Source organism: Corythoichthys intestinalis, chromosome 18, assembly GCF_030265065.1.
Source record: "Corythoichthys intestinalis isolate RoL2023-P3 chromosome 18, ASM3026506v1, whole genome shotgun sequence".
In the NCBI taxonomy this organism is placed as follows: Eukaryota; Metazoa; Chordata; class Actinopteri; order Syngnathiformes; family Syngnathidae; genus Corythoichthys; species Corythoichthys intestinalis.
In genome coordinates, this window is record NC_080412.1 from 35,845,818 (window position 1) to 35,870,362 (window position 24,545).

General features: G+C 37.8%; 1 protein-coding gene across 3 annotated transcripts in view; it reads left to right on the top strand.

Moving 5' to 3' along the window:
* zbtb20 (zinc finger and BTB domain containing 20) overlaps positions 1 to 24,188 on the top strand; it is a 51,359-nt gene extending 27,171 nt beyond the window's left edge. For all 3 annotated transcript variants that reach the window (XM_057820164.1, XM_057820163.1, XM_057820166.1), the window contains exons 3-4: positions 1,916 to 3,397; positions 7,963 to 24,188. In XM_057820164.1, coding sequence (XP_057676147.1) covers positions 1,936 to 3,397; positions 7,963 to 8,504 — 2,004 coding nt within the window. In that variant the 5' untranslated portion in view covers positions 1,916 to 1,935 and the 3' untranslated portion in view covers positions 8,505 to 24,188. The remainder of the gene's footprint in view (positions 1 to 1,915; positions 3,398 to 7,962) is intronic.
* The last annotated feature ends 357 nt before the right edge of the window (positions 24,189 to 24,545 follow it).

Genomic DNA, 24,545 nt, shown 5'->3' on the forward strand with positions numbered 1-24,545 from the left:
ATGAACATGAATTAAGTATGAAGTATTGAGTACTGTGAATGATCAAATTTGAAGTAATTGATTTAAGATGACTTGTTATTTAGTAGCCAAATTACGAGAAAATATATCATGATTCGTCTTATCTCACTGATCTACGGCCGTACATCCAGTGTGTTCTTGTCTTGAGTTTTGGAAGCAACATCATAGTAAGCACATGACCAACAAAAGAGTGCGCTTGTCCTCTTAGCCCTGTGCGCCACCCACTGGCGATTAAAGGAGATTCAAAAATTCATTAAATCGTGGACATTAACATGTTAAATTTCCAGGTTAATACATACTGTATCTACAGTTTTATTAGGAGTAGTATTATCATCATTATTATTATTACTTTAGATTTTCAATGGAAGGAACTATATAGTGCATTATACAGGCCTTTCTTTTTTAAAGTAAAGATAACATTTAGTTTTTGTCACATTACATTTTGCAATGGAGTCTAGATTTTTCAAACTTTAGATGAAAAATGAACAAATTGAGAGAAACAGGTATTGTATTATGTTAAAATATTTTACCTAAATATACACTGTACCTGTGAAATGCCATTAATTCTTAATGCCACATTTACACATTTTTGCTTCGTGAACATTTTAAAATATAATTTAGGAAATGAAATAAATTAATTGACAGTTAAAATATGTATACATATCTGTTTAAATCATGGGTACAATAAATGTTTGACTATTTCTCTCATTTGTGTTACATCAAGTGACATTCTGCGTTTTCATTGTTCTTGGCAGTTTTTCACTAATGCGCTTAAGACTGGCACTGAAACCACTTTTTATCGCAATGAGCAATTCCAGTAGAGTTGTCCGATAATGACTTTTTAACCGTTATCCAAAAATCTGATACCGATATCAAACAGATACATGCAGTCGTAGATTTAACATATGATGGCAAATTGTATTGTGATGCCTCACTGGATGCTTTAATAATGATAACTAAGGCTGCAGCTATCAATTATTTTAGCAGTCAATTGATCGATGAACTAGTTAGTTCGAATAATCAAGTAATCGAATAAGAAATATTTAAAAAAATTAAATACCTGAGCTGAGCCTCAAACGGTATAAAAAATAAATTAAAAAATTAAAATACCTGAGCTGAGCCTCAAACGGTATAAAAAATAAATAAATGAGTATCTAAGTACAACAAAACAATTGGCTAACTTACATAGCAGAATCCACTAGCATAAATGCTATAAAATGCAAACTTTTTTTTTTTTTTTTACAATGCTCTTAACAAATGGTTCATACACATATTACCACAAAAAACTGTTAAATATACCTATGAACTAAATTACAAATGCATTAAAAATCATTAACTCAAACAAAAACTTAGCTTACGTTGATCTTAACAGGGAGCAGCTGGATTCAACCATGTGAAATGAGTTATGTCATATTCACTGTTGCCACTAGAGGGCAGTGTATCCACCCAAATCAATAAAACTAAGTGCAAAGATTTTCAAAACAAAGCATTCCAACGCCACTTTAATTACATTTTGCTGCTTCGAGTATTTGTTTAATTCGAATCTTTTTTCTAATCGAATTACTCGAGTTAATCAATTAATCGTTGCAGCACTAATGATATTACATCACAAATCCTAAGTATCTTAATTTGGAGACATCTATAAGGGTAACTGCTCTAAGCTGTGACAAGCCCTTGTACAAAGGCAGAAGGCATTCACTTTGAAGGCAACATGTATTTTGGCCCAAAACCGTTGTCAATATTATCTGTTATCATTTTAAAATGCTTCTATCGGCCGATAATATCAGACAAGTAAATTCCAGTATGGTAACAACACAAGCGAGGCAAGTGCAACGTAACTAACGGGGCTAAATAATTCAGCTTCTCTAAATGAGGTGTGTTGCTGCCTCGTTTTCAGGTCACATCAGTTGCAAGGGGATGACCGAGCGCATTCATAACATCAATCTCCACAACTTCAGCAATTCTGTACTTGAGACCCTCAATGAGCAGCGCAACCGTGGGCACTTTTGTGATGTGACTGTTCGGATCCATGGAAGTATGCTGCGAGCTCACCGCTGCGTGCTGGCTGCTGGAAGCCCCTTCTTTCAGGACAAGCTGCTTTTGGGCTACAGCGACATCGAGATCCCCTCGGTGGTCTCGGTGCAATCCATCCAAAAGTTGATTGACTTTATGTACAGCGGGATTCTGCGAGTGTCTCAGTCTGAGGCCCTGCAGATTCTCACTGCCGCCAGCATCTTGCAGATCAAGACCGTCATTGATGAGTGCACTCGCATCGTATCCCAGAATGTGGGCCTGGCGGGCCCGGGAGGCTTCCCCGTTATATCCGGAGACTCCGGTCAAGACACCCCCCGCGGCACGCCGGAGTCCGGCACTTCGGGGCCGAGCAGTGACGCCGAGTCGGGCTGTATGCAAACGTCCTCTCAGCAGAACGTGGATCGACCGTACACGTCGCTGTATCCCTACTCGGGCCTATCCAACGGCACCCGTGAGCGCTCCCTTTACATCAACCCCAATTACGATCAGAGTGGCGGCATTCAGAAAGACCAGCAGTCGCAAGATCCACCGTGGATGAACCGAATCCAGGATAGATCCCAGCAGGTGGAGCGCTTCATCTCCCAGGCCGAGTCCACGCACTGTCGTAAGCAGCCCCGACCGGTACGGCTACAACCGGGCGGAAGGCACATCAAGCAGGAAGCCGAAGACGAATACGGTTGCTTTGACAGCGTTGCCGACTGCCAGGTGGAAAACGACCATGCCGCGGGTATTGTGAGCGAGTCCAAGGTGGAAAGTTTTGACTCCGGTGTCAGCTCTTCCATCAGTACCGAGCCGGATACCATGGAGCAGCAGCCGTACCTGAGCTTTAACAGGGAAGGGGGTGGCGAAAGTCAGCAAGGGGAAGGCGGCCCGGTCGAGGTCAACGACTCGTCGCCGGAGCAAGCGCAGGAACCTGATGAGGGCGACCAGAGCCACATCACTAGTGACAATATCATAATGCAGCCCCTGGCCAATCCAATCATGCCACAGTCCCTGGCCAGCGCCCCGCACTACCTGCGGCAGGTGGAGCCACACACCAGCAATCTCCGAATGCCGCACCCCGTGACCAGCAACTCCCAAGTGATTGGCCCCACCACCGGGGGCACCTTCTTGCCCACTCTCTTCCCGCAGCCGGCTAGAGATAGCAAGTCCTTCATTTACCTTCCGGGCCAGCTTCCTCCCGCTGCCATGCCGTCATTCCCCAACGCCATGAGCGTGCCGCCGGCGTCATCACAGCAGCAACAGGCAATGGGTCAGGGGGAGAAGAAACCCTATTCATGCACTCTCTGCTGTAAAACCTTTACTGCAAAACAGAACTACGTCAAACATATGTTTGTGCATACGGGTAAGTCTCCGTCTCAAAATCTCTTTGAACGCATGACTAGAGCAGATGTTTTGCCAAACTCAATTAGTATAACAAGCATAAACACTCATCATATAATTTTATTTCCAACTTTAGAATCCCGCATTTAGCCAAAATTCTTTTCCAGAGGATTTATAAAAAAGCAAAATAGTACAGTAGAGTAAAAGTGACTACACATTAACAGAGGGACTTGTTAGTTCTTGGATCACAGTGTCTTGGCAAATTATAAATTTTTAAAACAATAGGACTATAAAGCTTTGATTTAGATGATAATGTATGTCTCTTGAATAGCAATATATGAATTGCATGAACCATACCAATTGCATTTACATAATTTCATGAGCCGAACATACTTATGTATGCGTAGATACATATAAATGACTTACTTGTTAACGCGCTAACACCAAATCAGTGTTGTTTTTGGCAGCCATTTTTAATTTATTCTTTGGACAAAAATACTCTTTAGTCTTAGTCATATTTTAGTCAATTCAAAATGTGTTCGTCTTCGTCTAGTTTTAGTCAATGAAAACTCAGAGAAATTTCGTCTAGTTTTAGTTGAACAATTCTCAAAATGTTTTCGTCTATGAACTTCAAAAGTTTTAGTCCACGAACAAATAAATCAATAATAGGCTTCAAACAATTTCGAATGAAAATGGCAGAGGAGTCTACAAGGATATCAACATTTTCATGATGATAATTCCCACTCAGCAGGAAAACAGAACATTATTTGCAATTAATTAAACCACGAACTGCATGTACAATGTTTTCCAAGAGTGTATGAAGAGTGACCACGCTAAATGCTAATGCTAACGCGAATGCTATGCTAATGCGAAAGCTATGCTAGCGCTACAAGTTAGTTTAGTGTGTGATGATCCCTCAGGACAGACCTTTATAGACCCTACCCACCGACGTCACAAAATCACGTGATCGCTGTATTGTTCCGCCCCCTTGTCCGTCATTTTGTGTCTGTATTATCAATGGTCTCAATTGATCGAGCAATTTATAATGCATTTCATGGAAGACCTGGTGCTTTCGGATGCCGTAAACTCACTGGATGCGTTGCATAAAAGGCGTTATGTGGAAAAGCTTCAGTTTATCCATTCGCCAGATCCATATTTGATGCCTAAATCGATGTTTTTCGACCCGCTGTCTTCGCCGTATTTGCCTGACATCTGCTAGCTACCCTGATATTTACAACTATCTTGTCCACACAAAATCAGCCTATTCTCACGAAAGTTTGAAAAACTTTAAGAGCTTTGAGGCTTATAAATACTTCGTTGCTGGTTGGGTGAAACAGGTCCTCGTCCACGAAAATTCGGCAGGAATCTATCTTGTGCTTGGAAAGGTGAGTTACGAAATGTTCAATTCAAAATCTTTTGTTATTGCTAACATCCACTGTCAAGTCTAATGTATTTCATGTCATTTGTCAATGGAGCTAGGGCTTTTAATGTTTATATGGTTTAGCGATAGCACTCTCACTGCATACATACGTGTATGTTGTCGGCGATTAGCCTAGCAATGATCTTAATTGTGGTTGTCAGCCCAAAACCCTCTAAATATATATTAAATGCATCTTACCGGATATAAAATGACTACTAATCTGTGGTAATTGTTTGGAGCCCAGTTTTCTCGTCGAATTGCAGCAGCCCATCTCGCTCTCTCCTCTCCGGGTCTCTCGGAATCCGGTAGAACTTCAAGTCTCTCCGTCTATCTTCTCTGTTATTGCAACCGACCGCCACACACGCCTTCACCATTTTGATTATTAATGTTAACGAGCAGAAAAACACGCCGTAAATAGGAGGAATGTACGTAGCCGTAACAGGTAAACACGATGTGTTGACGGACAATTGGGCGGCACCAGTCAGGAGGGCGGAGTTGTGACGTCACGTGGGTAGGGTCTATAGGCTAAAGCAACATGGCATGTCTAGCCCAGATAAGAAAGCAAAACTTACCAAGCAGCACCTGATGCATGTTTCACAAAAGGAATGGGCACAGGCTTAAGTAAGCGTGTGTGTGTGCGTGTGTGTGTTAACAGCACGTCACATGAGTGACAACCAAACACTGCTAAATGTGTGCTAACTACACATACAGTAAGAAAATATCACACATTGTGAATTTATGACAAAAACTATGGCAAATTTTCATCTCTCGTTCTCGTGTCGTCATACGACAACTGGCATCCATCTCCTTACGTTTTAGTCTCCCAAGACACGTTTCAGCCGTCATCGTGACGTCATCATCATGAAAAAATTGTTCGTTGCCGAAATATTTTCGTTATCGTTATCATGGTTGACAAAAACAACACTGCACCAATATATTTCAGTTCTATTTCATCATTTACAGTTCAAATCCAGTAGAGATATTAGTTGCAATCAAATATCATATACTTGCTGCACATTTTATGAGTTACTGATGTAAATGAATTCCAGTAATTATTATCATCGCAACATTAAATGCATTGTAAAAATGTTAAAAACGTCTCTTTCTGGATAACAGCGCAAAGATAGCGTACATGGTACTTTTACAACTTTTAGAAATTTAAAAAGTAGACCACTTTTTTTGTCAACGATGACTATAATGAAAATATTTCGTCAACGAACAATTTTTTCATGTCGATGACGACACGATAACAAAAAAACTTATTACGGGAGACTAAAACATAACGAGACTAATGCCAGTTTTCGTCTGACGAGACGACAACGAAGCGGAAATGCACAATAGTTTTCGTCACATGTTCACAATGTGTGACATTTTATGTGTAGGTAGCTTGCATCGTAGCGGTGTTTGGTTGTGTCACTCATGTGACGTGCTGCCCGTCAGTCTCCGGGCTTGCCTTCACTGTACAATTTGTTTTCTTATTTTGCCAGAGAGAATATGCAATGTTGCTTCACACACTGAATGTAACTCATAGCGTTAGCATAACATATGCGTTAGCATCAGACTTATGCTAATAGTTAGTGTCCTCTCTAACTCGCTCTAATCTTTTTTTTTACATACTGTTTGTTTGTTATACTTTGCGTCCAGGTGGGTATAATAAATTAATCGAATATAATGTACTGTTTTCCTGTTGAGTGTGCATATATCACCAAATTGGTGTTGTCCTTGTAATGTACAATATGTGCTCGTCTGTCAATGTTGATTTGAAATAGTTGGCAACCTTTATTTAGTTATATATTTTTTTCGAGTAAATCTTTTTTTAAATTTTACAGACGCAAACAGTAAATGTCGAATAAACTAGAATAAATTAGTCTTTCGTCAAGAAAAACTAGACGAAGACAAACACTTTTTGAGATGACTAAAATATGACTACGAGTAATTAGTATTATTGTCCAAAAGACTGAGACTAAAACGAAAATTAAAAGGGCTGGCAAAAACAACACTGAAGTAGACAATAAAATGGTTTAGTCTTTAATAAATACAGTATGCTTATTACCATTATAAGTCATGCGGTATCAATGTTTGATCTAAAGAGAGAATTAGGAAAGTCACTTTTTTTCCATATATGTTAAAAAAAGACAGTAGTATAAATATGAACAGTGGAAAAAAAAAAATCAGCTGTTTATGGCTCCAGACACAATGCCCAAGGAAAAACAACAAATCAAAAAGAAGGCGTGACTCACGAAGTGTCAATCATTTGTCATGTGCTCGCCGAGACACCCATTCAGCCTCGCTTTGTCCAATTAGCTTTTTATCGCAGAAAATCACCTTATTTCCTTTTTTTTTTTTTTTTTTATCACCTTATTTAACCTTATTAAAATCACCTTATTTCCTTTGGAGGGTTACCATAACACAAGCAGTTTTTTGTTTTGCGAGGTCGTGGGGATGTGGCATGGTGGTTACTTATAGACAAAATTAGAAGCACAAGATCAGGGTGAGGCGACACATTTTTTTATTACCACAGTTTATATTTTTTTGTATTTAGTCACAATGATTTGACAAATGTGAAGAAGGTTTCCTTATTAAAAATTGCATCCGTATTGACCAGACCAAACGTGTCAGTGTTATAGAATGTTGAACGCTCATATTTTCAATATAGGTAAAGTAAGTGGAGATATAAATGTGTCTCTAGCCAGACACAAAGTGAGTTTTAATGCTTCCCCGACAGTGGCCTTGAGGCGTCCACGAGATAAAGTCAGCAGGAGCATTTAACTTTGAATTGTCAGCTGCTGACGAGCTCATATTCTTTAATGAAATGGGGACCGGACACCTTCTGTTCGGCTTCTAGTGCCGACTACGCGCACAGTGTTGCAGATTTGTGGAAATGACCAGTGTTGGCTTCTACATGTGTTTGTTGATGCCATTAACAGATGGAGCAGCTTCAGCCTCAGATAAGGAAAGGGAAAACATTTTTTACATTCATGAGGTTGTTTTTTTTTTTTCCCATCTTCCTCTCCTGATGAGAATACGGTTAAACACGGCGACATTGTCTCCTGCGCGGTCGTTTGGCATTGGTATTTGCATGTTCTGAGCATTTATGTCACGATGAAAGTTTGGAATAATTGAATTTTCTGTTTGTCTCCCCGATTCTGTTTGTCTTGCCCACGCAGGAGAGAAGCCTCACCAGTGCAGCATCTGCTGGCGCTCGTTCTCCTTGAAGGATTACTTAATCAAACACATGGTAACCCACACCGGGGTGCGGGCCTACCAGTGCAGCATTTGCAACAAGCGCTTCACCCAGAAGAGCTCTCTCAACGTCCACATGCGGCTGCACCGTGGAGAGAAGTCCTACGAGTGTGTCATCTGCAAGAAGAAGTTCTCCCACAAAACCCTGCTGGAGCGCCACATGGCCTTGCACAGCACAGGCAGCGCCATCGTGGGGCTGACGGGCGCCGCCGGCACCCCCGGCCCTGTCTCTATCCCCATCACCCTCCCCATGGCTGTCCCCGAGCCCGGCGCCGGAGTGGTGGCCCTGGCCATGCCCGTTAGCGGAGGCGCAGGTGAAGGGCCCGTGGTGGGAACGGGAGTGGGCGTGGCAGCCGAGGCGGGCTGTCAAGAAGGGACCACCTACATGTGTTCTGTCTGCCCCGTCAAGTTCGACCAAATGGAGCACTTCAACGACCACATGCGGATGCATGTCTCTGATGGATAAGTACAACTAGATAAACTTCTCCAAAAGAATGACAAACAAATGGCACTAGATTTTCCTTTTCTTCTTTTAAGGTATGGAGAGTAATGAGTATAGACACTGGCACATTAAGTTTCCCAAAAAAAAACAACAACAGATTTTCTTTTTTGTTATTCTAAATAAACAAAAAGATGGTGGCCTTAAGGCTTAGTAGTTTGATATTGATCTACTGGATGGATCCTAACTACAGGCCTCTAAATGTATGATTTCCTAAAATACTGATTTATGTGTTGAACACTACCAAAAGGCCTACGAAAGAAACACATACACACAAACACACTTTGAGTGTAGATCTAGCTGAGCGAATATACGTGTGCATCGTGTGTGGATCTGCATGTTTCCCAATGTGCGTGTGTGTGTGTTTGTGTGTGTGAGATGCCATTTAAAATGGCCCTTGTGAACCCATACTGACCAGTTTGGAAACGATAGATGTCCACACTTACTGTGGTATAATTTAAAACAACAATAACAACAACTTACAAAATTGTCTAGGTGGGGTTGCATGTTCCCTCTAAAATACTGAGTCACAAGATTGCCTTCTAAAGTCAATTTAAATCAAAGAAAGTACTAAATTTGACACTGGGTTTTATTTATTCTTATGGTATTAAAAGATTGTAATGCAGCTGTTGTCAAGGTACAAATTTCAATCAGTTCCTGTCAAAGATGGCAGGAATAATATTTCGTATGTTTTGTATTTGTCCATGCATTTTTGATGGTTCAGTTTACTAAATTAGATTGTGTTGATGAGACAAAGCGGGAAAAAAAAAAACAAACGAACAAAAACAAAAAACCCAAAACAAACAGTTTTTCTGAACTCATTTGCATACACTGCCACTAATCTCCTAAAAGACTGTTAGTCGAGGCTGCGCCAATCATAAAACGGGAGCCATTTTTTTCCTTTCTTTTTAAATACAGTTTTATTTCTCAGCCATTTTCCAGTCGCAGTTAGAGCATCAGGAATAAGACACTAAAATCTCTTTCCTGTTTGCCGCTCCTCCCATTAACATCAGACTGTTACAGGCTGTAGATTTTCAAACAAGATTCGTCTCTCAATCTATTGTTGTTAACGATTATCCTACATGGTGTTTCATTTTCTATTCTGTATTTCGGGCTCTAAGTTGGCTGTGGATTTCAACAGTGCACAAGCAATAGGCATGCAATTTCAATCTTTTTTTTTTTAATTAACTGCCATCTGATTATAGATTAGAACCTGTTGATGATTTTTGCAAAGCTAACACTCCTCAGCCTGCAACATTTTGATCGGAGGAAAACAAATAGCTCTCCCACACACATACAGTGGTATGAAAAAAATATCTGAACCTTTTGGAATTTGTCACACTTCTGCATTAAATCACCATCAAATGTGATATGATCTTTGTCAAAATCACACAGATGAAAAAACAGTGTCTGCTTTAACTAAAACCACCCAAACATTCAAAGGTTTTGATATTTTAATGAGGATAGTATGTAAACAATGACAGAAGGGGGAAAAAATAAGTAAGTGAACCATCACATTTAATATTTTGTGCCCCCACTTTGGCAGCAATAACTTCAACCAGACACTTCCAGTGGCTGCAGATCAGTCTGGCATATCGATCAGGACCAATCTTGGCCCATTCTTCTCTACAAAACTGCTGTAGTTCAGTCAGATTCCTTGGATGTCTAGCATGAATCGCTGTCATTAGGTCATGCCACATCATCTCAATGGGTTCCAAGTCTGGACCTTCACTTGGCCACTCCAGAACGTGTATTTTGTCTTCTGAAACCATTCTAAAGTTGATTTACTTCTGTGTTTTGGATCATTTTCTTGTTACACCATCAGGCCTCAAGTTTTCCCGCAAAACATCCTGATAAACCCATGATTCCATTAATGATTGCAAGTTGAGGCAGGAAAACAGCCCCAAATCAGGATGCTCCCTCCACTACCTATAAATGTTTGGGTGGATTTAGTTAAAGCAGACACTGTTTTTTAGGGCTGCAGCTATCGAATATTTTAGTAGTCGATTAATCGATGGACTGGTTAGTTCGAATAATCAAGTAATCGGATAAGGAAGATGAAAAATTAAAATACCCGAGCTGAGCCTCAAACGGTATAAGTTTATTTTTAAAAAATGAGGATCTATGTAAAACAAAAGAACAATTGACTAACTTACATAGAAAAAGTCCACTAGCTTAAATGCTACAAAATGCTAAAGTTTTTTTTTTTTTTTTACAATGCTCTAAACAAATGGTTCAGAACTTCAGACAAATATTCCCACAAAAAAACAGCTATATATACCTATAAACTAAATTACGAATGCATTAAAAAACATTAGCTCAAACAAAACCTTAACTTACGTTGGTCTTAACAAGGAGCAGTTGGATTCAGCCATGTGAAAAGAGGGCAGTGTATCCACCCAAATCAATAAAACTAAATCCAAACACTTTCGAAATAAACCATTCAAACGCCACTTTAATTAAACGAATACTCGAGGCAACATTTAATTTGAATATTTTTTTTCTAATCGAATACTCGAGTTAATCGATTAATCTTTGCAACACTACTGTTTTTACATCTGTGTGATTTTGACAAAGATCGGATCACATTTGATGGTGATGTTATGCAGAAAAGTGAGAAATTACAAAATGTTTAGATACTTTTTCATACTCCTGTACATCCGCAACTTGTGGATGGGCTTTCTACATGGTAGTATACATTCCAGTTTGTTTTTTTTCTAAAGCTTGGACACACATTTACATTTATTAGATATTGAACCTACTGTGGGTAAGATGTCATACATGAATCATGACAGCGCTTGAGGCTGATATGTGGATTTTCACATTTTCAACAGAAATAGGACACACGCGCATATACATGTACATATATACTGTTTATGTATGTATTATATATGTATGTACACAAATACATATATGTGTGTATCTATATATGTGTATGTATGTACACACATATATGTATGTATATACACAGTATGTATGTATGTATGTACACACACACACACTTACATATACATACACACACACCTACTGTGTGCAATTGCAATCTGAAGGATAAGCTCCTTTGTAATGATGTTGCTCACAGTGCTGCAGATACACAAAAACGTGCTATTTTGCACATTTTCTTAAAATGCCTGTGCTTAATATTTAATCGTATTCGTCAAAAAACTATGATTTTTTTTTTTTTTTTTTTTTTTTTTTTTTCAATTTTAAAGTCAGATTTTTTTTTTTTTTTTTTTTAATCTTGATAAGTGGACTGCGTTATTTTCATGCGTATATGTTGCACTGCTTAAACCAATAAGTGCACTACTGTTAACAGAGATATAGTTTTAGAAAAGAGGATTTTTAAAATAAAAAAAATCTAACATTTGGTTATAGAGTTCACGTGTTAGCATAGCTTTGTTTCAATTTTAAAGTAATTGAGCGGTTCTTGGCTTTCGTTATAGCTTGCGGTTACCTACAGTATATCAACACATATACTGTTTGTACAGTACTTGTGCCGTTTTAATGCAAGCATTTATTTAAATGTATAACATGACGTGTGCTCATCAATGTTTTACCTTTCTTTTTAAGTTCATGTTTTATGGAGTCACTTCCCTGTAACTCGATAAATAAGTTGCATTTCTTTCGGAGACAGATTTTTTTTCTTGAGAGCCAAACGGTGAAATGGCAACAGTAATAATAACGGCAATTTCTGTCTGACTTGGCGATCGTGATAATAACAGCCAATATCACGCTAATAATAATAATAAAAATAATGAGAAAACATTTATTGTGAGCGTGAGTGCGTATGTGTGTGTATGTATGTAACATAGATGATATATGTGTCCTAGTACAACTTTTGGGCAGGCGTGGAAAGGTGATGGAATGCAGCTTCTTTGATAATACTGTATGTGTCCGTGGGTTGTGCACCGTTGTGTCCTTTCCTTCCTTTAGTGAGTGTCGTCGTGTCTGTGTGCTTTTTTAGCCGAATCAAACTGTTGATAAGCGAAATATCTTGACCTTGTAGGGCTTCCTTTGCAATACGCAGCGCAGGTACAACACACGGAGCAGCTCCTCGCCGCACCTTTTTGGGCTTGAAAACACCTTGAAAACTGAGTCAGAAGTCAGTTTTTTTCTCCAAATTTCATCCAACCGCAACTGAGATTCTACTGTAGTTTCTCCCCATGTTTAACATTGATATTTATTTCACATTTAGCCATCTCATTTTTGGTGTGCGTATCAGCCTAAAAAGAGAAAAACAAAAAAATCGGTGCAGTCCCTGTTTTGTAACTGTTGCTGCCAGGATGGCAAATGTGCTGCATGCTAGTGCTCTATTTGTCTTGACACAGCACGTGGAGGGTCATCTCTTGCCTTAACAGACAATGCACTAAATAGTCTATGTAAGCAAACTGCCGAGTTCTCTTTTCCAACAGTATTGCCACATTTTTGGCACACAGCTTACGGTGCCTCGTCAGTCGAGCGCCAACACTGCCAAACTAATGTCATCTTTTCGTGCAGAGGCAGACACGTTTCAGTGTAATGTACGTATTCAGTGATTTAGCATTCCTTCATGGCACCCGCTTTTTGCATAGTTTGTATAAACACATATATCTAATGCACTATAGACTGTAGCTAGATGAGTAAAACCAGCTTTGTGTTATCAATGGTCTGAATGGTAGGTTAAGTAGCTTGTCGTTGGCTTTGGACAATATTTTCATTTCAGAATTACACTATAAGAGTGTCTCGCTATCATTTTAATGTTGTTGTTGTTGTCGTGGTGGTGGTTTTCTGGAATAACAAGTAGCCAATTTCTCCGGATGAGGGTAATACCTCATCCCATCATCGGTTGACTTTTTGTACGAAAAGATTGGAAGGAAAGGAGCCTTCTTCTTCTACTTCTTCTTCTTCTACTACTCCCCAGTGTGCATTAGCTTCCCTTCACTGTTCATAGTTATACAGTACAGTATATTCTTTATTCTGCTTCAAATACTCGTGGTGGTGCGTCACAATCTTTTCTCGCTGTTGCAATGGTAAATCATGAAAACGGCTTTCAAAGTTGCGAGCCTTTTTGCTCATTTCTTGTAGTTTCGGGTTTGTTTCCTGCAAAGTCTTGGCGTATTTCCCAGAACAAACCCGATTGGATACCAATTTTGCAGCTGTTTGTATTGTGTTCTCCAATAATATGACTGTTTTTCTTTTGTTGTTTTTCTTAGTGTAGAGATTCGGGGTCTACAGTACATCGTTTGTCCGTCTCGCAGTACATTCGAGTCTTCATTTATACGTGAGGCTTCTTTAGTTCATCCTGCTTATTTCATCTGGTGATCACAACGTACGGTGATCTTGTTAATACATGCATATAGTTTTCACTTAGCTGGGTCGTGGGTAATTAAGTAACGGAGTCATATTTTTCACGGTGTATCATACATGTGCATACAGTACAGTACAGGCTTTGCATTGAGGTGAAAACACAGGACAGAAATGGTGAGGATTGATTGTAGTGTTTGTCTTCCTGGTTGTCTCCAGCAGTTTTTCTTTGTTCATGCTTGAAATAAGTCACAGTTTAGAATAAAACCACTCAGATTATACATAACAGCTTTTTATTTGCGCTTCTACAGCACGCATCCGTGTGAAACAGATACCTTTCTGACAGAGATATTTATATATACAGACAGTATATATATAAATATAAATGTATATAAAATAATCGCCATCTCCACACAGTTGAATGCATTTTTCCTTGCGGGATATCGGGAATATGCCTATCAAGTGCCTATCAGTACTTTCAGCAACTATACAGAATAGTTCCTTTCATAGTTTTTCTCTCCTACATTGCACAGATACAATATATACAGTACACGATGGTCTATTTAGTTAAAAGTATACTACAGTATTTATATGAGTAAAACCAGGTGGTTGTGAGAGCATCCAAACCCTTTAAAATACCAGAAATGTTCTATTCATATACAGTAAAAGCAGGTGTTGTGTTATTTTACATGTACGCTATTCGGAGGATTCAAAGATATCAAAGATGCGCAATCACTTCCAAATGTTGAAATAATTCAATGCATCTTTTCATATGAAATAGCAACACATTCAACATGTTTGTTTATGCCTGTTAACGTGGCATTGTAAGCTTTCAGTGTCAAAGTACACCGAGTACCCTTTGAACCTGATACTAGAACGCCATTGTATAAAAAATCTGTTGCCAAATTCCTTTATTGAGGAATGCTTTATCGTATTGGGCCATCTTAGCTACAATGTATCGAAAACAAACTATAGCAAAGATGTTTTTTTTCAATAATGGCTCTTTAGAGGAAAAGTTTTGTAATCAGATTAGAAATTGGGCTGAAAACAACACAGGATTATTGCACAAAGGTCTCTAAAAGCGCTTTGTGTCGGACATGAAGTTTTAGGATGGCGATGACGGTGTGGCTGTCAGATTAAAGGTTTTGGACAGGCTCATTATTGTGTCCCCTGTGGACTAATTACCACAATTTCATTCCCCAGCCTGGTCAACGTGCCAAATTGAAAATTTTAGGGGGGTGAGAACACTTCAAATTAAAACTACTATTGTTAATTTCTACAATGGACTATTAGGGCCACAATGAAAGGAAAAAAATAATTGTACAATGAAGTCCTTATCTTTTTTGAAAAATTAAAGATGCCGTCTTGTAAGGGGAAAAGGGTCATTATGTGAGATTTTTTTTAATTTACTTTGATGAGTGAAAAATTCCCAAAAGAATAAACACAATAGCAGAACACCCGTAGTTGCTGTTACTGCTGCCAGTGATGAGTCAAAATCTTGACCGTTCAATGGCAGCCTGTCAGTCAGTTTTGAAAATGAAGAAAAATCACACAGCAGGTTATAAACAATGAAGTGATTGCCCTCACTTTGGTTCTTGAAGTCCTCCATGCGTCTTATTTACTAGGAGAAAACAGCTATGACTATAAACAGATACATTTTTTTGGAAAGCTTAATCTCATTGACATTCAAAATAAGCATAATCGATATAGGCAACGTGATAGCTCGTCCCTGTCATCCAATAATCGCACACAGTCTTCTTCCACCCATATTTTAATGTCAGTCTCATTTCTATGTCCCTTTTTCTCCTCTATTACACAACCCTATTCAGTTGGTTTCAAAGCATCAGCTACCGCCGTCCGATTAGTGTAACTCTAGCATGTAGTCCTGTTTAGTCCCTAAAGCAGTGGTTCTCAAACGTTTTTACACCAAGTACCACCTCAAAAAAAATTAAACAATTTCTCGACATTTTCAATGAAATTGCACAATATATTAAATTGTAAAGTGCGCCGGTGTTCTGTCGATTTGCGCTCCCTCGTCAAAGTAATTTTACCGTTGTTGATAGCAGTTTAACTTTGAACAAATCTACCTTATGTTTTGACATTTCTATTGAGCAGAGGTGGGTAAAATAGTCAAAAATTGTACTCAAGTAAGAGTAGAGATACTTTTAAATCATATTACTCAAGTAAAAGTTAATGTAGTCATCCAAAAATTTACTCTAGTACAAGTAAAAAAGTATTCGTTGAAAAGAATACTCAAGTAATGAGTAACATTAGGAGTAACTGCTTACAATGTTCGTTTTTTAAAAATATCATAGGATATTTTTTTCTCAGCAAAACTTCATCGATATGAACTGTTGTTATTATTATACCGCATTATGACCTATTACATGACCAAATTATGCCAAAATGATGACACAATAATCATCTAATTCAGACCAGAACAACAATATGAAACCTCACCCGTACAAAGAGCATGAGTGCCCTCTAGTGGAGAAAAAAACATTGTTAACTCTGATTGGTATCATGGAGTCATGTGGTTATTGTTTCGACGTCTCATTGGTGAAACTGAGACGGCCACTGTCGGCATCTCTGGCAATAATTAGGTCAATATGTAGAATAAAAACGAAAAATGTAACAACTCTAGTGTAGCCCAAAGTAGTGGCGTAAGAGTAGTGTTTCTTCACAAATCTGCTCAAGTAAAAGTAGAGTATTGATTGGTAAAGCTACTCTAAGAAGTACATTTTTCTGAAAAATGTAACTGAGTAAATGTAATGTGTTACTACACACTTCAGCTATTTAGATTTATTATTGATATAATATTATACTCTGACCCCTCACTATATCATGTTTCAAACTTCGCAGTCCATCACAGATTTAAAAAAATAAATAAAATCAAGTATTTTATTGCAAAATGTTAAGATGTATGCATTTATACATGTACAAATCATTGTTTTCTTTTATATATACTGTATCTTATTTATATCCTAATTATTACATTTGCAGTGCTTAAAAAACATTTATTAAAATATACAGGAATTGGACAAAATAAGTGAAACACCTTAAAAAAACCAACAAAAATCTATTGATTTGGTGTAGGTCCGCCTTTTGCGGCAGTTACAGCCTCAATTCTCCGAGGTATTGATTCATACAACTTGTGAATTGTTTCCAAAGGAATTGTAAGCCATTCTTCAGTTAGAATACCCTCTAAATTTTTTAGAGACGATGGCGGTGGAAATCGATGTCTTAATTGAATCTCTAAAACTGACCATAAATGCTCAATAATGTCAAGGTCTGGGGTTTATGCAGGCCTTACGAGATGCTAAACTTCATTAAAATGTTCCTCATGACATTCTTTAACAATTGTGTTCAATGATTATGATTCCAAAATGTTAGGTGTTTCCATTATTTAGTTCAACCGTTGTAAATGTACATCTAAAGATTTTTGTTTGTTTGTTTTATTTTTAGTTTTTTTTTTTGTTTGTTTTTTGTTTTTTTGCTATTATTATTATATTTAGGGAAAAAAGGGAACAACTTATGTCTTATATGTATCTTTGTTCAATGCAGTTAAATCTGAAAAAATACATTGAACACACCAAATAAAAAAGATATATTTTTTTAATGTAAATAAGGTCTGCCCTTAACTTCTCAGATTTTCAATTTTCGTGTTGGAGGGGGGCGGTCCCTATTAACCCCGACAAATGGGGGATCACTGTATTAGATATTTAGATACTCCCACAGTTATCCCGCTATTATGTCAATATTCTATCTTTAAAGAATAAACAGCATTAAAATCCAGGTGACACACGTGTTTACTGCTTATCACACAATGTAATGTAATGTAAAAGGCACTATAAAATGAATACACTTTAAAAATATTACTTGCAGCAACAACAACAGCAAAGACGTCGTAGTCAAAATGGTAGCTGAACTCGATTGACATTTGACCTGCGATGTGGTTCCCATGTGCATGCTCAGTAGCGCTTTGGATATCAATTCCATTGGGGAGCGTAAATCGACAGAACACCGTTTGAACATTACACTGTATTTATTATAGAAAACCAAAAACTGTACCTAAATACTGATTCTATGAAAATATATTGCACAGTAAAGAAAGTACCTATGTAAATTTATAAAAGATTTTTTTTAGATATAATTGAACTGTATTTTAGATTTGTTGTAAATGCCTCTGTTGGGTTTAATTTAGTGAATCACAAGAGTATAATACCAATAGTGGTACTTCCTTCTACCACAATTTGAGAATCACTGCTCTAAAGTACATTCATTTTGGTTTTGCTTACCTCTTAAGCAGCACAATTGCATTCCTGTTCAATATCGAACATTCCAGCCAGCATTCACACTAGATGAGAATATACAAATAACACATTTAATTGAATCCGTCATTTATTTTTCACCTAGCAGATCATAAAGCTTGTGTCGACAACGCGTAAACAGTAAAAGCAGACGTCACGAAGACATAAAAGAAAGATTGTCGCGCTGGGCCCCGTTCATTATTTGAAGTTCAATTGGCGAGGGGAGGCTGAACTAGACAACGTTGGTTCACACAAACCAAAGAAGGGTTGAGTATAGATTAAGGGAGTATTTGGGAGAAAAGAACATTTATTTATCTGGTGATTTTATTTTGCTTTTCTTCTGAAAGGCAGAGAGTTTATGTTTGTAGTTTTGTGCTTGTCTATAGTAGGTTTTTTATTTAAAATGTAACATCTTTAAAATGAAAAAATAATACACCCTTTTGAAATTCGAACATTTGAAAGCATATGTATTATTCCGAAAAATGCTTTTCATTAATGTGCCATTCCCACCTTTAACTCAACGTAGACCCCTCACCTTCACTTTTACATGAAATTTTTTTTTTTTTTTTTTACTCCTTTGTCAAATGTACTCTTTGTACTTGCTCTCCATTTTAAATCCCTTCAACAATAAAACTAATATCACAACTGATAAAAACGTTTAGCCATTTATACTTGAGATGGACCAAGATGTTAAGTTTGCACGTATTTCTAGGTTCTGAAGCCAAATAAAAATTATCTTCATGCTCACGGTAGCAACAAAAGAAAAAAAATCCAATTGAAATGTGCTCCAAAACCTGTGATCAATATGAAATAATGTATTTTTGTAACAACAAAACACCATCCTTCAAGGTTTTTCTGGCAATTTGTTAGCGAGTCTTTGGTATCATGAAATCGAATTGCGGATTGGTCTAAAAATTGAAGGCACAAATTGCTTCAATTTACATGATGGGCGCCTTCTTGCCCATTTTTTTTTTTTAATTATTATTATTTGCTGCACTATCTTGTTTGTAGATGAGATGCTATTTTGTAAACTAAGATGTTGCTTATGTGTATATTTTGTTAGACTTTGTTTTTTGGCTAAATTATCTTTCTTCTTCTTATAAATCCCCCCCGGTCCCCCAATCCCCCTGAAAGAAACATAACTTGGCAGAAGTGGAGCTGTTGTAGTAAATTGTTGTTAATGATTAACATCAAACTAAACAAACCCTGAGATATATGCTGCAGTAACGTGTTTTGAAATTTGTTTTTTTAGTAATTTATCCTCCAAGTTGATATTTTATTGTTCATGTTATGAAACGAGCTTGTTTAAAATATTTTGACTGCTGTTCTGAAATAGGGGGAAACATTTTTTAAAATGTAGTATGTGCACGGACGTTTGGTTTGTTTTTAATATATACTAATATGATTTGTCAAACACTGGACTGGAGTGAGATTTCCAACATTTCTAAGTTGAGCAATGTATTTGATAGACATGACTGCACAGGACGTGGGAGGGAGGGAAGGACGGGGCTTTGTTGTTAAAACTAATTGATTGCCATTGACGGGTATAGACGTCAAGTTTATTTATACTGGAGCAAACTTGTTTGAATTCACAATTAAGGGGCGAGACACACGGGAAGCGATAGTGAAAGTCGCCATTCAGCTGAAAGCCAACACACGGGGCTCGATGCGACTGCAGCGGCAAGCGACACGCAACGCTCTCTGCCTGTGGGTCATTGTTCGTCTCTGATTGGCTATGAATTTTTAGGGTATTTCAAAATTTCCAGTCTTTTCTGAGCGCCAACAACTCCCCGTACAGCTGCTTTTTAAAAAAAAATATTTATATCCCAGAAATCATGTCGAGAGGTATCGTAAAGTATGTGCTGGTCGCACTATGCTAAAATGATACACTCCTCTTTGTTGAGTTTTTTTTTTTTTTTTTTTTTTTTAATGGCAAGCAACATTTATTGAAACTTGTAAAGAACATCAAAAGTACATACAAGATAGGCCCGCACAATATATTGTTTGAACATCGCCATCACAGTGTGCGCATTCGCACTAGTCCCATCGCAGGACGCGCAATTGTTTTTTGTTTTTTTGGGACCCCTTTTAGATACGCCTATCTTAATAATTCACAGATAAACACCCTTAGCCGGGATTAAACAATATTATATGAATACCAGGGATGTTCCGATAGCATATTTTTGCACCCGTGTCCAAATCCGAGTCACCTGATTCCATCTGAGTCTTGATCCAATACCGAAAAAAGTTAGGTTTTTTTGCTTTGACGCTCACGTTGCCGAGAACAGCCTCTCACTTACACAGTGAATGAATTGCCACGGCACACTTCAAACTGTGTACCGAGCTTAACGATGATTAACACATTTGTGCCTTTGATCGTAGAGCTACCGAGGCGTCTCTGGGCAGATCAAAGCTGCAAACCTGTCAATCATTCTTAATTTTAAGTACCAAACGCTAGCTGCACTGGTGACCAAGAAAGACAGTTTGATCTGGCTGCTTAGTTAGTGTTAGCAGCGACACTGCTAGCAAGATTTACAAATTCCGATCAGATTAACACAAACACTTCCCTTGGCTAAAACGAGAAGACAATTTTATCTTCTGTAAATATTGCAAAGGACAGAAGGTTCGTGTTCCCGTGGTCAAATGAGCGCACCTGGGTAATCCAAGCATTACCGTAAATGCATTCAGACCGAGCGGCAAGGTTCCTTAGCAGGAGGGAGGGTGAGAGGCAATACATTTTTTAAATTAAAAACAAGATCCTCTTAAAAATTGCGCGAACAACTCAATTTCTGATTCACGTGATCGGATCGGGACATCTCTAATGAAAACAATGTGATCATAGTGAGTGAACCAAAGTCTTCCCAGAGTAAAGTCATCTGGTGAAAATCCTTCTAGGGGTAATATCGCTATATGGCGGAAAACACTCAGATGGCTTGAAGTTCCGCTCTAAGACCCCCAATTTGGCCAAATTTCAAAATTGTGCTATATGCATATGTGATACATCATTGGAAAGCTTAAAATCTTAATTTTCTGGGGGAAGAAACATTTTGGGAACAGGAGGGCATTTTTTGAATTTTTTTTTTTTAAACAATAAACCCTAACTGGAGGTGAGAGCATGAGAGAGCATAATTAAAGACGCCATGATTTTAACGACATATTATCGGGTACTTCTTTTCGATCCAAAAACTCCATGTAGCATGTATCACTGAGTGTCAAGACAAGGCTTTGAATGGCCACAGCCAGATTTTGGGGGGATTTTATGGGTGGGTGAAACATAGTAATATAACAAGGGTCGCGATGCAGAAATCACAGACATCAAGCAGTGGTCGAGATTTTCTTTTTCAAATATTTACCCATTTAAACTAAATATTTTTCAGTTTTTCTGTGTTTGGATTGATTATTTATCATCTAAAATATTGGGCAAAATGCGACAGTAATAAGAAAAAAAAAATACAATTACGCGTTAGTTATGAGGTAGATATCCGTGACTTATTTACAGACACCATTTTTTTCATTGTGACGTAATTTGTTTAAAAGTTTCAAATATCCAAGTGAATAATTTTTTAAAGCCGTTTTTTTTTTTTTTTAAGTAAATATTAGACATCAATTAATGATTCTAAGCTAAAAATGACAGAGATTTCGAATAATAAATATAATTACATACCTTCTTTTTATGGCTGGGTCGAAAAAAAAGCGGTTCCGCGACGTCTGTAAACAGGAGCTTTCCAGTGTAAATCGGACAGAATAAAAATAATTCGGGGGCTTAATGCGCCATGAATCTGCTATGGCAGCATATAGACATAGTGTTCTGTTGAACAAAACAGTTCTTTTGGCTTAAAATACAGCAGTTTATTTTAAAAAGGGGTGCAAGAGCAGAAACTGCTTTTTCAGCCTTGTCTGTTTTCCGCCATATATATATCGCAAAAACGCCAAAACTCGCAATGTCAGTTCTTTCAAATTTCGTTCGTGAGAGCAAAAATTAAATATCCATATTGACAAAGTTTTTAGTCATTTTTTTGCCCCCATGTTGACAAAGTGTGGCTTGTCTATTTCAATTTCCGGGTTTGCCAGTGTCCTTGCAGTTGATTTTTCGATCAATAAATCGGTTGTTGATTGGTTGTAGTGCCAGGCGACAGAAATGGAATCATTTCCTATTTTCTTATATCGCGTCGCTGGTCCATGTGTGTATGTATATGTGCACGAACTTCGCGAGTCGTTTTGCCGCAGGAGCTTTTCGCGCTCGTGCCATAGAAAAGCGAACTACGTCGCCTCCCGTGTGTCTACCCCTAAGAATGGAGCCATATTTGGCTCTAGAGCCACAGCTTGCAGGCGTCTATCATTGTCAATGGTACTGAAAGAGGTAAAGTGAGACGTCAAAACATTTCCTATGTATGGGGTGAGGGTGTATACCCGTAGATGAAACCCACTCTACTAAATTGTTGCTTGGTAACAGCATGAAAAATGAATTCAATTCATTGATTTTGGACAATTGCGAGGATTCGCTTGTTGCTTGGCAATTGAGTCCAACACTTGCTTGATATATATATTCTATTAACAATTTTGATTTCCCAGTTTGGTGCCCATCTCACCTGATGACTGATTGCATTGATTAAACAACACAAAGGGAAATTCCATGTGAGAAACAGACAGATAGGACGCCGTCTCGCGATGGTGAAGCTGACTACGCCAATTCTCATTGTTCCACTTTCTCAAACCAGAAAAGAAATTTGCACTATAGACTCATTTTGGTCTTCTTCTAATCAAAAAGCAATATAGTTCACTAAACACCTTGTCGAAACCATTGTTGTTTGCGGGCGTCCGTGCGCGGTACACCATGTTTTTCACATTTGAGGGGCATTAAAGTGTCGTTTCCTCCTGTGGTCGTTTTTTGACAAATCAAAGCAGATGTTGAGGTGAATGAGATGTGATGTCAATGAGGGAAGGGATCCATTATGAGTCTAAATCCAATATTCATTTGTACACAAACAAAAAGAAACACAGCGTATTTGGTCTATTTGTGTGTTGTTGTTTTTTTTTTTAACATTGTTTTAATCTAGAATGTTCCAAAAAAATGAAATGCACCTTTTTTTTGTGATATTACCTTCATTGACTGCATCCACCAAATCAATTTTTCTGTCCCACCAATCAAGGTCCGACCTTGACGCAAATTATCGTCACCGTCATACGCAGCATAGTAGCTTTTCTTCCTGTCGCCATCACTTTGTTTGATGTCGCGGTTCGTCTAAATGTTGCGTGTTCGAGGAAGCATAAGTACGTGCCTTCTTGTAATCTCCTTGTTATTATTGAAAAGCTGAAGCCAGCCAATTGTGTTTGCACTAAAAACCAAATTGCTTTTTTTTTTTTGTTTGTTTCGTGATGTAGACTATTTTAAAGTGAGCTTGTTGCGTCACTTTAAACTGTACAAGTATGCATGAGGGTAGATTGGCTCATCTGTCCACCTGTAAACAAATCCAGTGCAGCTTCTTGAGAATCTTGTGAATATATCTCGGCTTTCGACTCCATCTCCTTTAGTCATCCAGTTTGTCACAATTTCTATTGTTAAAAAAAAAAAAAGAGGGGAAAAAAATGTAATTAAAAAAACACACAGGCAACGCCATAACTACAATACAGCTTTTATTTTCACATGCCACGAGAAGAGAGTTACACAATCTTTTTTTTTTCCAATCCACGGGAAAGCATGAGGTCGCCTCAAGACTATTGGTCAATTTTATTTTGTTTGACTTGTATTTATTACATATTTTGTCAACATTTAAGGGAAAAAAATGTGTAGTCTTAAAATGCACCTTATTCATGTTAGTCCATGTGGGGAAGACAAAAGAATAATGACTTTTTTTTTTTCCTAGAATAAAAAAAAAAAAGGCTGGCAATGTAATATCTCTAATTTAGCACCTTACTACACAGCATGTTTTCACTTTATGCCAGTTTAGCTCTTCTTTCGTTTGGAATCTCATATTCGTGTGACTTGTTCATTCGTGGGATGTGCCAAAGTTTGGAGGCGATCTCCCCAACTGTTGACACTTATCTTTTTTTTTTTTTTTCCTCCTCCTGCTTCAGTTATTGCAAACTTTCCTATAATAAGTGTGTGGAATCATTTTATCTCAGCAAACAGTATCATAACTTGCCATTTTACAATAAGCCCTGTATTTCACATATATTTACCAGTGATGTGTATTCGTTATTATAAAGAAAAATAGCCGTAAAAGCTTCATTATGTTACACAATATTGTGACTTTTTTCGAAAAACTGTGAAGACTTATCTTGCATATACTTTATACAGAAGTATTAAGCCTTAATACAAAAGACTAAAAAAAGTGTGGAAGAATAAACTGATTGTTGCTAAGTAAGGATGATTTTTGTAAATGTTACCAGCACTTTTTTTGTAATTTTCACTCTC